The 13122-nt window shown below is 47.7% G+C and overlaps 1 protein-coding gene across 1 annotated transcript in view; it reads right to left on the reverse strand.

Annotated features, from left to right (window-relative positions):
* Window positions 1–13122, reverse strand: part of MYO10 (myosin X) — a 256624-nt gene that overhangs the window by 30088 nt on the left and 213414 nt on the right. Inside the window, exons 21-26 of the mRNA XM_055422243.2 lie at window positions 13000–13114; window positions 5699–5805; window positions 4667–4876; window positions 3646–3691; window positions 1518–2375; window positions 489–612 (exon numbers count right to left, since the gene is read on the reverse strand). Coding sequence (XP_055278218.2) covers window positions 489–612; window positions 1518–2375; window positions 3646–3691; window positions 4667–4876; window positions 5699–5805; window positions 13000–13114 — 1460 coding nt within the window. The remainder of the gene's footprint in view (window positions 1–488; window positions 613–1517; window positions 2376–3645; window positions 3692–4666; window positions 4877–5698; window positions 5806–12999; window positions 13115–13122) is intronic.

Below are 13122 nucleotides of genomic sequence, written 5' to 3' on the forward strand. Positions count from 1 at the left end.
TGGACAGAGAAAGGGAGGGAGGCAGAGAGCACAGATACGAGATGCGAAGTGCTGCCCTGGGGGCTCAGGTGGTAAGAGAATCTGCCCGCAGTGCAGGAGACCTGGGTTCAGTCTCTGGGTCAGGAAGATCCCCTGGAGGAGGGCATGGCAACCCGCTCCAGTATTCTTGCCTGGAGAATTCCATGGACAGAGGAGCCTGGTGGGCTACAGCCTATGGGGTCATAAAGAGTCGGACGCGACTGACTAACTCACACACATGAAACGTGGAGGCAACAGAGAGAGAAGGACTGAAAACGGTGACAGTGGCTGCAGACCCTTCGTCCTAACGCACCGTCTGATCGGGTCACCAATGTCACACCACCATGGCGTCCCCTCCATCCCCCAGGGAAGGGGGATGCGGGGCGATTTTCCCGGTCCCCCTTCCATCAGCCTCAGTTTCCCATCGCTTCACTCCCTAACCCAGGCACCAGGACAGCTGCAGGTCATACCTTTCATGTACAGGAAGCTATGGAAGTAAGGCAGTGTGACACAGCTGTACACAGAGTCCCGCCGGTACGAAAGCTCGTCGTCTGTATCAAACCGAGAATCGAAGTCCTCTTCACTGTCTTCAAACTGAACCAGGAGAGAGAGAGCCAACAGTGAACCAAAAGGACAGAAAACAATCACCAGAAATGCCCAGCACAGATCAACACCGAAAAAATAGAAGTAACTGACAAAGAAGCCACAGGCCGATTTGTCACAGTACAATGGAGCGTGGTCATCAAAAGAATTCAGAATTACGAAATACTGACTGCTGGTGTAGAGTGGTCGGTGGACTTGAGCTGGAGCACACGAGACATACTTTAATCCCAAGACTCTGTATTCTAAGCACAACACTACTGCTTAAACATATGATTTTAATCAAACCACTCAAGAGTTAATCCCCTCTAGGTTACTGTGCTAAATGTATCTTCAAATCTTAGAAAACTCCAGAGAGTGTTTAATACATGGTCAACGAAAAGAAAGAAAAAAATAAAAAGTAAACTACAAATAAATCCAGAAGCTAGAAAGGGTCTGCTGAAGCCTGCAAAGTTTCCTCCCTTACAATGAGAACAATAGACAATATCCTGCAGTGAGCCTGAAGCTACTGTCTGGAGAATTCTCTGAAAGGTCCCTGGTGAGCCTCATTAGAGCTTACAGCGGGCCTTATTTCCCAACCTCCTGCAAAGCCAGGACAGACACCAGCCAAATTCTCCACTAGGCGTGCCAGTTTTCTTACACTTTGAGCAAAATGCAGTTCTCTGGATTTTGTGCTGAAGCTCCAACAGGCCCATTTTCTCACTGGATTGCTTCTGGCAAGAGAGAAGGGTCTCAGACCAGCTCAAAGAGCCTGCCTTTGGCCCATCCTGTGGGGGGGATGTCTTCATCCCAGGGAGGATGCAACAGGGGCGTGGATGACAGACAACTTGCACCCCAGTGAGAGCCAGCAGGGGGCGGGGGTCAGGGCGGTGGGTGGCGCCTGGCCGGCGGGTACTCACCGAGGACTGGGCGCCCTCCGAGCTGAACCGGTAGGCCCCCGAGCTGTTGTAGGTGCCCACGGAGCATCGGTAGTCTGGGGACCACTGGCTGCTGCAGGAGTTGGAGAAGGTCACGCTGCTGCCGGAGGTGACGGCTCCGTCTTCGTAGTCGTCCTGATCGTAGTCGTAGTCGCCCTCCGGGGCAGGCAGGGCCCCCGGGGTCTGGGGCAGGCAGTAGGCAGGCTCCCCGACGGAGGAGTCGTGCTCCGAGGGGGCCAGCAGCACGGTGCTGTCGGCGCTGGGGCTGGTGGGCACCACGGTGTCGTTCATGTAGGGGTCCTCCTCCGAGGACTCGTCGCTCGTCCGGATGCCGCTGGTGCGCTGGTCCGAGTGGCCGTGCTCGCTGGGGTTGGGCGAGTCCTTGAACGCATCGTCGTCGGCCTCGAAGCCCTCGTCCACCTCCTCCTCCTCCGGGTAGGGCTGGCTGAAGTTGAAGCTGGGCTTCTCCGCGCCGGCGCCCGGCTCGCCCGCGCACCCGCTGCCCACCGACAGCGAGCGCTCGATGCTGCGGACGCACTCGTCGATCTCGTCGAAGTTGAGCGACTCCAGGAACTCCTGGGCGGCGCGGCAGGCCTCGTCCTCCAGCCGCCTCAGCTCTTCGTCCCGCAGCTGCTGCAGCTTCTGCAAGGACGCCTCGGTCAGCGACAGCTCCTGCCGCTCCTTCATGCGCTGCAGGTCCTCGATCTCCTTCTCCAGCCGCAGGATCTCCTCCACCTGCCTGTTCTCCTTCTGCTTCTCCAGCTCCCGGCTCAGCTCCGCGGCCCTCTGACTCTCCTGCTGCAAGGCTTCCAGTTCCCGCTGCTTCCGGGCTGCTTCCTCCTGGATCCCGGAGGAAGGAAGAGGTCAGGAAGTGACCTTGCAAAGACGGGGGTGGGGGGGAGGCAGCGGCCCTCCCACATGATGGGATGGGGCCCGTTGTGGGCTGTCCCGCACCCTTCCCTCCGCCAAATTGCCACGTGAAGCCGTAACCCCCAGTTCAGTTCAATGGCTCAGTCATGTCCGACTCTTTGTGACCCCATGGACTGCAGCACACCAGGCTTCCCTGTCCATCACCAACTCCTGGAGTTTACCCAAACTCATGTCCACTGAATCGGTGATGCCATCCATCTCATCCTCTGTAGTCCAACCCCCAGGACCCTTGGAATATGCCTGGATATGGGGACAGGACCTTATGGAAGTGATAAAGTTACAGTGAGGTCCCGAGGTAGGGCTCTAAGCCAATCTAACTGATGTCCTTATCAGAGGGGATACACACACACAGGGACACCAGGGAAGTATGCACACAGGTGTAAGACCATGTAAATGACACACCATGAACCTACAGAGAGAAGCTTCAGAAGAAACCAACCCTTGCAGAAACTTATCTTGGATTTGTAGCCTCCAGAACTGTGACACAATCAATTTCTTTTGTTTAATTCCCTCTGGGCTGTGGCACTATATATTATAGCAGACTGAGCAAAGTAGTACACTGGTGCTACCAGTTTAGAGCTAGCATGCTTTTGCAATTGGCACAAAAATCTTAGACATTCACACATTTTTACCCAACTGCAATGGGTTAGAAATGGCAATAGAAACATCTCCTCTAAAATCCTTCTTCCTGTGTCTTTAGTTTTGAATCCTTCTCCCTATATCATTATTTTAGTTTCTAATACCTCATGCGACAAGTTGACTCACTGGAAAAGACTCTGATGCTGGGAAGGGTTGGGGGCGGGAGGAGAAGGGGATGACAGAGAATTAGATGGCTGGATGGCATCACCGACTCTGTGGACATGAGTTTGGGTGAACTGCGGGAGTTGGTGATGGACAGGGAGGCCTGGCGTGCTGTGATTCATGGGGTCGCGGAGAGTCGGACACGACTGAGCAACTGAACTGAACTGAACTGAATCCCTAAGGCAAATTGTCAGTGAAGGTGTTAGTTACTCAGTTGAGTTTGACTCTGTGTGACCCCATGGACTGTAGCCTGCCAGGCTCCTCTGTCCATGGAATTCTCCAGGCAAGAATACTGGAGTGGGTTGCCATTTCCTTCTCCAAAAGTGTCAGTAGTGGGAAGGTAACAGACAAGATGCTACGTGGTCATGGCGTTTTTCACCTGTTGGGCGCGGAGCTCTGCTTCTCTTCGTTCCTGCTCTCTTTCTCTAAAAATAGTCAAGAAAAAAGACAGTGAAAATAAAGCAATGAAAAAAAAAAATCTGAGAAGCACTTTTCAGAAAGCCAAGGTTTTTTTCCCAAGATTATTGTTTAAAAAACAAGTCACCACACTAAGCTTCTGGCGCATTCTGCCGATGCACAAGCTACAAATGCTTGCTCAGCAGTTGAGGGGCACGCTTTAGTAGCATGCTTGAAAAGTCAATAAAAATCCACATAAAACAAATATTCAAATGGTTTCCAGAGGAAGATAGATTACTGTGATCCCATCTCCCAGTTTTACACATTGTTGCATCTGTGCCAACTCTATTCACATAGACATCTCAAAATGAGCATTAACTGGGCTTCCGTGGTGGTCTAGTGGTTAAGAATCTGCCTGCCAGTGCAGGGGACTTGGGTTCAGTCCCTGGTCCAGGAAGATTCCACATGGCGCAGAACAACTAAGCCTGTGTGCCATAACTACTAATGCCTGCCAGCCTAGAGCTGTGCTCCGCCATAAGAGAAATCAGGAACCCATGCACTGAAGAGTAGCCCTGCTCACCGCAACTAGAGAAAGCCTGCAGGTGGCAATGAAGACCCAGCTCAGCAATAAATAAATCTTAAAAAAAAAAAAAACTAGCAATAATTGACGAACCATTAATGGCTACAAGAATGGAATCTACCATTACTAGGAGCTAAGAGTGAACTTTTTAACAAAAGCTTTGCAAAAGATGACTTAAAAGGCATGAAGGATGAATGGGGTCTTCCCTGGGCAATACAGACAGCTATTCTTCGCATGAATAAAAATATACACGAAACTGGGTCTTCAGTGGTGCCAAGGAATTTTATCTGACCCACCAAGAGGTACTGTTTCCAACAGCAGGTTCGGCAGCATGCTCTGGGAATTACGGCCTCAAGGCTGGATCCAGAGCATAAAATCTCCAAAGGTGTCCTGCCTGTTTCATGCAAATAAGGAAAGTCCATACCTTTCCTCCTCCTCCCGTTTCTTCTTTTCCTCCTCCACCCGTTTCTCCGCCAGCAGCTGTCTGTAAACTCTTCTGGCAATCTGACCTCGGAGTTGCTTCTGGAAAACCACAGCTGCTTTTTTCAGGTGCAAAAATCTCCTCCTCAGGAGGAAGGCCCTGTAGTTCTTCTGTATGATCACGACACAGTCAAGGACCTTCTTGTACTGCTTTCTGAAAAACGAGAACGAAAACAGCACAAGAGCATGGCTGAGGACAGGATGAGGCCACGCGTTCTCCACAGGAGTTTATGTTAATGTTACACGTCAAGAGAGCAGGACCTCAAGTGGGGCTGATCCACTCATTACTGGGACTCATTACAGGGAGCCAACGAGCAGGCCCTTGTGGGCAAAACAGTAGGAAAACAAAAGAATAATAACAGAACTCAAGCAAGAAGCCTATCATCATGTTGGCTAAATAAACACATCGCTCCTAATAACTGACTTTGCAAAGTCCTGGCAGGAAGTGAGACTGTAAACAGAACCAAGGGATGTGATACTTTCTGCTGTTTTTAGGAGCAAAAGGGAAAAGGATTCACCACAGCAGGATGGCTTTTATGTTTGAGAAAATGTAATGTATGGTGATGAGACGATGACCAGCAGACCAGCCCGCTGCTCCAGGGATGCACAAGAAAGTACCTGCCTCGTGGGCAAACCCAGGAGAGGGGGCCGCTGTGGAACCCCATGGGTCGACATGAAAGTAAACAGGTGAGCTGCCTGTGGCTTCAGTATATGGCCCCGAGAAATTAGGGGAACTATTTAAATATCTCGCCCGGTGCCCCCCAATGACACCACCGCTCTGAGACATCACAAGCTCCTGTTCCCACTTCCTGCCCAGGTCAAGCTAACTGGCATCACCAATTAGGAGCACTGCCCTGGCCCTCTCTTTAGCCTGGTCCTGATAAGAAACCATCCAGGTCTATTTCAAATGAAAGCATATAATTAGCCAGCACCACCGCGTGAAACATACTAGACACACTCCTCCCTCACTTCTTACCTCGCCAAGTAGCCCAAGACGTGGGCCCGGATCACCATGGCCGCCCGTGTCACCTCCTCTTCCCGTCGCTTCTCCAGTTTCTGTTCCAAGGACTCACGAAGGAAGACCTGCCCAGAAGGGAGTGACAAATCACAACCGCAGAAAGTGGCGGGTATAGGGAAGGCCTCTCTGAGTCAGAGATCTCTTTGGCGGGGGGGGAGGCTTTTTTTCCTCTCTCTCTGATTTTTGCTCCAAACACAAAAAGCGATGCTGCCCAGCAGAGGGAATCTCAAATTCCTAGTGGGGAAAGGATTTTTTAAATATCCCATCTGTCAGAGACTAAGACTTTTGTAAAATGTAGTCAAAAATATATTACCAGAAAGAAAAAAAAACAAAAGGATATTTAACATAGAAGTCTTACTTTTTTGGTTATTATTAGTTCAACAGGCATAAGATGACTGTGAAATTGTCACCAAAGTTTATAAACACTTATCTCATCGTGGGCCAGGGCAAACAGTTCAGGGACCAGCACTAGTAACTGGTACACTAAGTAACAAGAGATATGAAAAGATTCCCTGATGAAAGAAAGAAACGGAGGGGGAAAATAACCACAACATTTGTAAGATGTTATTTGTCATCACGTGGACAGTCTCTCTTTATGCTGTGAAATGATTACAAATCAAGCATCTTGGCCTCAAAAATAAAGCACATAAAAAATTGACATTTAAGAGTGTAATTCTATAAACTGTTTGAAATGAGCACTGAATCACTGACGCTACATCTTGGTTCAGCCGCCACAAGACAACCAGAATCAGGACTAAACAGATGGTAGCTATCTGTTGGCCTGTTTCTGGGTATGGACGTTTCAATACTAAGCTTGTCATTTACATAAAGTAAGTGTGTCAGGTAACTGGCATTTGTATCAGAATTCTTAATATTTGAAAGGTATGAAAATAAAAGACCCTCCCCTCAATCATGGCAGGGCTTCCCTGCTGGCTCAGACAGTAAAGAATCCACTGGCAATGCAGAAGATCCAGGTTCCATCCCTAAGTTGGGAAGATCCCCTGGAGAAGGGAATGGCTACCCACTCCAGTATTCTTGCCTAAAGAATCCCATGGGCAAAGAGGCCTGGCAGGCTAAAGTCTGTGGGGTCACAAAGAGTTGGATAGGACTGAGCGACTAACACCTTCACTTTTCAATCATGAGAGCTTTTAATTTTGTAGTTTCCAGCGTGATGAACACCTAAGAAGTTCTGCATTATTACCTAAAAAAACTAATGCCAAATACTGGTCGGGGGCTAAATGACACACCCCCTCATTCATGATTTCTTGACTTATGCTCCTGTGACTCATTCCAGCCTACGACGATGCATCATGTCCCCTGATGGCACATTTTTTTCCAGACTCTCTGCTCTGTTTGTTCCAAGCCATTTGAGCAAAAAAGCAAATAAAGAATTCTACCACCATGTGACTCACAGTAGCCTTACCTACTCCTGCTGTGGATTTCTGAGCATTTGTAAAACTCTCCCACATTACCTCTCCCAGAAAACCTTTTCATACAATGCTCTTGTATGAAAAAAGAGACTGCAAGGTTAGTAAAAAAAAAAAAGTAAAAAGCAGAAGCTACAAGCATAAAGTGTGTGTTCGATAATGATAAGAAGTTTCCAGAAATATGAATCTCTACCAAAACCATGGGTCAGCAGCAGTTTTCACCAAGACTGGACTTCAAAGAAATATTTAAACTTCTCTTTGAGATGACTCTTACATTAAGGAGCTTATTCAAATGCTTCTGCTCTGGTTACTGTTTAAAAGAAAAAGTAATACACTCTTTTTTTTTTTTAACATTCTCCATTTACTTTTTTTTCTTTTGGCCGAGCTGTGTGGCATGGCATTCCAGATCTTAGTTCCCTGACCAGGCATCAAACCTACACCCCTTACAGTGGACGTGAAGCTGTAACTACTGGACCCCCATGGAATTACTAAAGTTAAATCTTGATGAAGAGTGATGATGGTGGTGGTGACATAATAAAACAAAAGTGTCAGTTCCAAAGAGCCATAAATTTATCACACGAACAAACAGGAAGCTTTATGATGGAAAAAGATGCTTGCTTCTTAGAAGGAAAACTATGACAAACCTAGACAGCATATTAAAAAGGAAAGAAATCACCTTGCTGACCAAGGTCCATATAGTCGAAGCTCTGGTGCTTCCAGTAGTCAAGTAGGGATGTGAGAAAAAAAGAAAGTGAAAGTCACTCAGTTGTATCTGACTGTTTGCAACCCCATGGACTACACAGTCCATGGAATTCTCCAAGTCAGAATATTGGAGTGGGTAGCCTATCCCTCCTCCAGTGGATCTTCCCGATCCAGGAATCGAACTAGGGTCTCCTGCATTGCAGGCAGATTCTTTACCAACTGAGCTATCAGGGAACCCCAGGAATGTGACAGTTGGACCATAAAGAAGGCTGATCACCAAAGAATTGGTGCTTTCGAACTGTGGTGCCAGAGAAGACTTCTGAGAGTCCCTTGGACTGCAAGGAGAGCAAAGCAGTCAATCCTAAAGGAAATCAATCCTGAATATTCATTGGAAGGACTGATTCTGAAGCTGAAGCTCCAATACTTCGGCCATCTAATGCGAAGAGTTAACTCATTGGAAAAAGACTCTGATGCTGGGAAAGACTGAAGTCAGGAGGAGGAGGAGAAGGCAGCAGAGGATGAGATGGTAGCCTCACTGGCCATGGACATGAACTTGGGCAAACTCTGGGAGACAGTGAGGAACAGGGAGGTCTGGCATGCAGCAGTCCATGGGTTAAGAGAGTCAGACGTGATTTAGTGACTGAACAACAATATGAAGGGAAAAGCATTTTACACTGTATCAGAAGTCTAAGAAGAAATACCTGTTTGAGGTTCATGCCCATCAGAGAGCTCTCTGCTCTGCCCATTAGACTTACATCCATGTTTATCTAGATCCTCTTTCCATAATGGAAAATGGAGTAAAATGCTTTAGAGACCTGACTTGGTTTCATTAAGAACATCTACCCTGAATTTACACAGGGACACATGGGAATTGATGCCATTTCTTCCAGCTCAGGGTGTCTTTTGCCACGTCACCATGTTCCTAGGACACAGCCAAGATAAAGTTAGCAGGATCCAGCTGCTGTGAGTGGAGGTCCTTGCGGGAATCATCAAACAGCTTAGGAAAGGTCAACACCCACTCAGGGGGCTGCTCGGCCAACCTTGACTCACTACCCAATATGAGTATTTTCCTGTGACTCTTTTTTTAAAAAAATCCTTTCTTTAGATAGCTTAAGAGCCTATGGATTATTCTAGTACACATGTCTTTATAGAACACCTCTTGCAGACTTTACTGCCACAGAAGAAGTAAGGTCTGGCAGTGTAGTCTAGGTGACTGGAAAAGTGAAACATGCTGGAGTCACAGGGCAGAGGGAAATGTCTAAGCCAAGAAAAAAAAGAGGCGAGCAGCTGTCCACCTCTGCCTCCCTAAACTCAGCTTCTCAGTGGGGATACACATCACATCTCTTGCTCGGGCTGCTCCGGGGGCTCAGCCAGCCTCCTGTCTTCTTTAGGGGTGCTTCCCCAGCAGATACAAATCCTTGCCTTCCAACAACTAGATGTGTTTTTAAGCCTGTGAATTCAGACCTGGTGCCATGATTAATTTCCTGACTATAGCGCTGCCCACAGTTCCCTCCATCGTGTAAGGGTCGACAGAAACTTCTTATCCAGAAGATCTGGATATTCCTTAGCGGTTTACGGGTTTAAATGCAAAGACCTTTGGCAGTGGCACAGACAGAAACACTGCTAGCATATAATTAAGTCAAAAGTTGGTCAAGGTCAAAGCTATTTAGCGGATACAATTCAAATGCTCTCAATGTTTACATTCACTTCCCAATATTTACATGAAATGATAAACTTCCATTCTACCACCAGTGTGTCACCAGTTAAAGTTTAACTCCTCTTTAAGGACTTCCTTTTCTTGAATACTTTTCTGATCTTTTCAATTCACAGTGAGCTCTCTTCTGGAACTGTGTCCTCATTCCTTAAAGAGATCACACTATAATTTATGAGTTGTATTGGAAAAAAACCCTGATGCTGGGAAAGATTGAGGGCAGGGGACAACATAGTTGGATGGCATCATCAACTCAATGGACCTGAGTTTGAGCAAACTCTGGGAGACAGTGAAGGACAGGGAAGCCTGGAGTGCTGCAGTCCGTGGGGTTGCAAAGAGTCGGACAGGACTGAGCAACTGAACAATAGCAATGGGATGCCGTCTCCCAGCAGATGAGTTATCGAGGGGCAATGCTTTTGTGTCTCTCTATCCCAGTGCAACACTCAGGTCTAAGCTGTGTGGGGGCCTGACTTCCACTTGTAAATGAAGTTGGATTGGTTTTTTGGTGCTCAGTGCTCAGAAAAGTGACTGCTATTGGCTCAGTAAGTCAATGATCTTTGATATTATTCCACTATACAAGGAAGTGAGATAGGAGGAAGGTATAATATAGAGAATGTTAATATATTATAGAGAATGTAAGATTCCAGGGAATCTTCCTGACCCAGGGACTGAACCCGGGTCTCCTGCATTGCAGGCAGATTCTTTACCAACTGAGATATGAGGGAAGCCATGACAGAGGAGGGGGCTTAATCCAACTTAGGGGTGAATTGCAATGCAGGGTGAGATGAAGAACGTTAAAAAGGATGCCCAGAGAAAGACAAATACCACGTGATACCACCTACACGTGGAATCTACACTATGTCACAAATCAATGGATCTACAAAACAGAAACAGACTCACAGACAGAGAGAAAAGACCGGGGGTTGCCAAGGGGGAGCAGTGTGGGAGAGGGGTGGACTGGGAGTTTGGGATTCACAGATACAAACTATTACAGGGTGGATAAACCACAAGGCCCTACCGTATAGCACAGGGAACTATATTCAATATCCTGTGATAAACCATGATGGAAAAGAATATGGAGAAGCACATATATACGTGTATAACTGAGTCACTCTGCTGCACAGTAGAATTAACACAACACTGTAAATCAACTATACTTCAATTTAAAAAAGAAAAAAAAAAAGGATTCCCACCAGTCTGCATCCAAGCAGACTTGAAGGATAGACTGGCTAACACAAGGAGAGGGGAGAGTTCCCGGTAGAGACCTACAAACCTAAGAGGACACACCCACCAAGGGACCCCAAACGCCCCAATGAGTTACGCCCTTGCTTAATCCGGCTAGCGTGGGTGGAATCTGTGACTTTCTTCTAGGATGTGGCACAGGTGAAGGGGTATCACTCTTGCGAGTATGTTCCATTATACATAAGACTCCACCAAGCTTCTCCTGCTGGCCCTGAAGAAGCGGGTGGGCCCAGGGCGAGAACACCAGTGGGTATGTTCCTGAGTGACTGAACGTGTAACAATCTTGTGTCATCCCCTAACAGTGTGTGTGTGTGTCTTGTTTGAAGCACTTAACTGCCATTGACTGAGCTCCTACAACGCGCACTGTGTAATGCACAGTGTATCTGTACTACATGGGGTAAGAAACTGGGTGGGAAACTCTAGAAGCTGAGAGCAATTTCAGGGTAGCAGCCTGCAGGAAAAGAGAGACCTGGGAAAGACTGAGGGCAGGAGGAGAAGGGGACGACAGAGGATGAGATGGTTGGATGGCATCACTGACTCAATGGACATGAGTTTGAGCAAACTCTGGGAGATAGTGAAGGACAGGGAAGCCTGGTGGGCTACAGTCCACGGGGTTGCAAAGAATCGGACATGACTGAGTGACTGAACAACATCCTACAACCACAAAGAACTCAGTTCTAGAGCCACATGAGCTGGGAAGAGGACCACAAGCTCTGGAAGGGAATGCAGCCCTGGCTGACACCCTGAGACCCAGAGAGAGGACCAGCTATGCTATGCCTGGACCCTTGACCCACAGATCACTGACTTGTGTTGTGAAAGCTGCTAAGTTTATGGCTGATTGTTACACAGCAATAGATAACTAACACAATACCTCTGCATACTATTTCTACCCTAATAGATGCGCGTGTACTAAGTCACTTCCAATTGATGCCTAAATACTTGTCATTAATTTCACATCAGGGTTGCAGACTGAATGTCTAGCACCCCTTTGCCTCCAGTTCATATGCTGCAGCCCTAAATGCCAGTGTGATGGTATTTGAAAGTCGGGCCTTTAGGAAGTAATTTCATTTAGGATGGTGAGGCCCCATGATGGAAAGAAGGAAGAAGACAGACCAGAACGAACTCTCCACCATTTGAGGACATAATAAGAAGGCAGCTGCCTGAAAAGAAAGGAGGAGCCCTTTGCTAAAACCTGACCACATAGGCACCCTGATCGCAGAATTCCAGCCTCCAGAACTGTGTGAAATAAATGTGTGTTTAAGCCACGTTATGGTATTTTATCAGAGCAGCTCTAAGATGAAGACAGTCAAACTGCAAGGTCCCTGTCTCTCTTTCCCTCTTCTTCCTCTCTTTTTTAATACAAGAAACTCCTAGGTTAAAAACATAATCTGAGCAGCAACTTTAAAATACTTCTCTGACCCTACACTGCTGCTTGCAGGGTCAGAAGATGAGGTTCGAGGAATTCCTCCAACTCTGAGGACATCCATACACTCAAAGGCCAAGCTCCAGCTGCCTGCATTTCTGCCTCTCCTATGTGATAAGACACTGGAGGTGGGAGGGGAGACAAGGCTGGAAGTCCAAATGGGGGTTCTGGCCATTTCTGATACTGGGAGTAAAGGTCATGCTGCCAATTTTATGGCTAATTTTTGCAGTTGAGGCCAGATTACTCACCACTTAGCTAAGGGGTAAAGGCCTCATACCTGCATGTGTAAAGAATGGATTTCACCTTGGCGTTCGGGACTGGACTTTGGGCAACCTACACGATTTCAGACAACTTGCTGGTCTCCCACACAACAGCCCCTGTGGTGCACAGGGAACACACAGCGTTATGACAACGCAAAGTTAGAGGGTCTGGTGCCTCACTTCTTAGATGCTGGAGGCTGCCCAGCTCTTTGCTGGCACTGAGCTGCCCATCAGCCAACATCTGTTGACCGACTGAATGAAAACACACACAGGACCTGATGCTTCAATGGGTCCCCAAGAACAGAGTCTCCGAAGAGTCAAGGACTTCAAATAAAAGGTTAATGGTGGAAGGGCAAAGAGTGTTGGCCAGCGTGATACCCTGCTACCATCTTCCTAACGCTGACAAACAATTGATTAGCGGTCATCACAGGACACTGAACGCAAACATCTCTCCGGGGGTTGACAGGCCAGCCACTCGCTCTCTGAAATCTTACCTTCGTCTTCCCCAGCTGCCACTCACTGTTGGAGGCGTCGTAGAGCTGCAGCAGGGCCGTGCACTTGCCCCTGATGTCCTCAGGCAGCGCCACGTTCCTCAGAAGCACCTTATACCTGCAACG

The sequence above is a fragment of the Moschus berezovskii genome, chromosome 18, assembly GCF_049115385.1.
Source record: "Moschus berezovskii isolate FMDL1 chromosome 18, NW_MosBer_1.0, whole genome shotgun sequence".
Taxonomy (NCBI): domain Eukaryota; kingdom Metazoa; phylum Chordata; class Mammalia; order Artiodactyla; family Moschidae; genus Moschus; species Moschus berezovskii.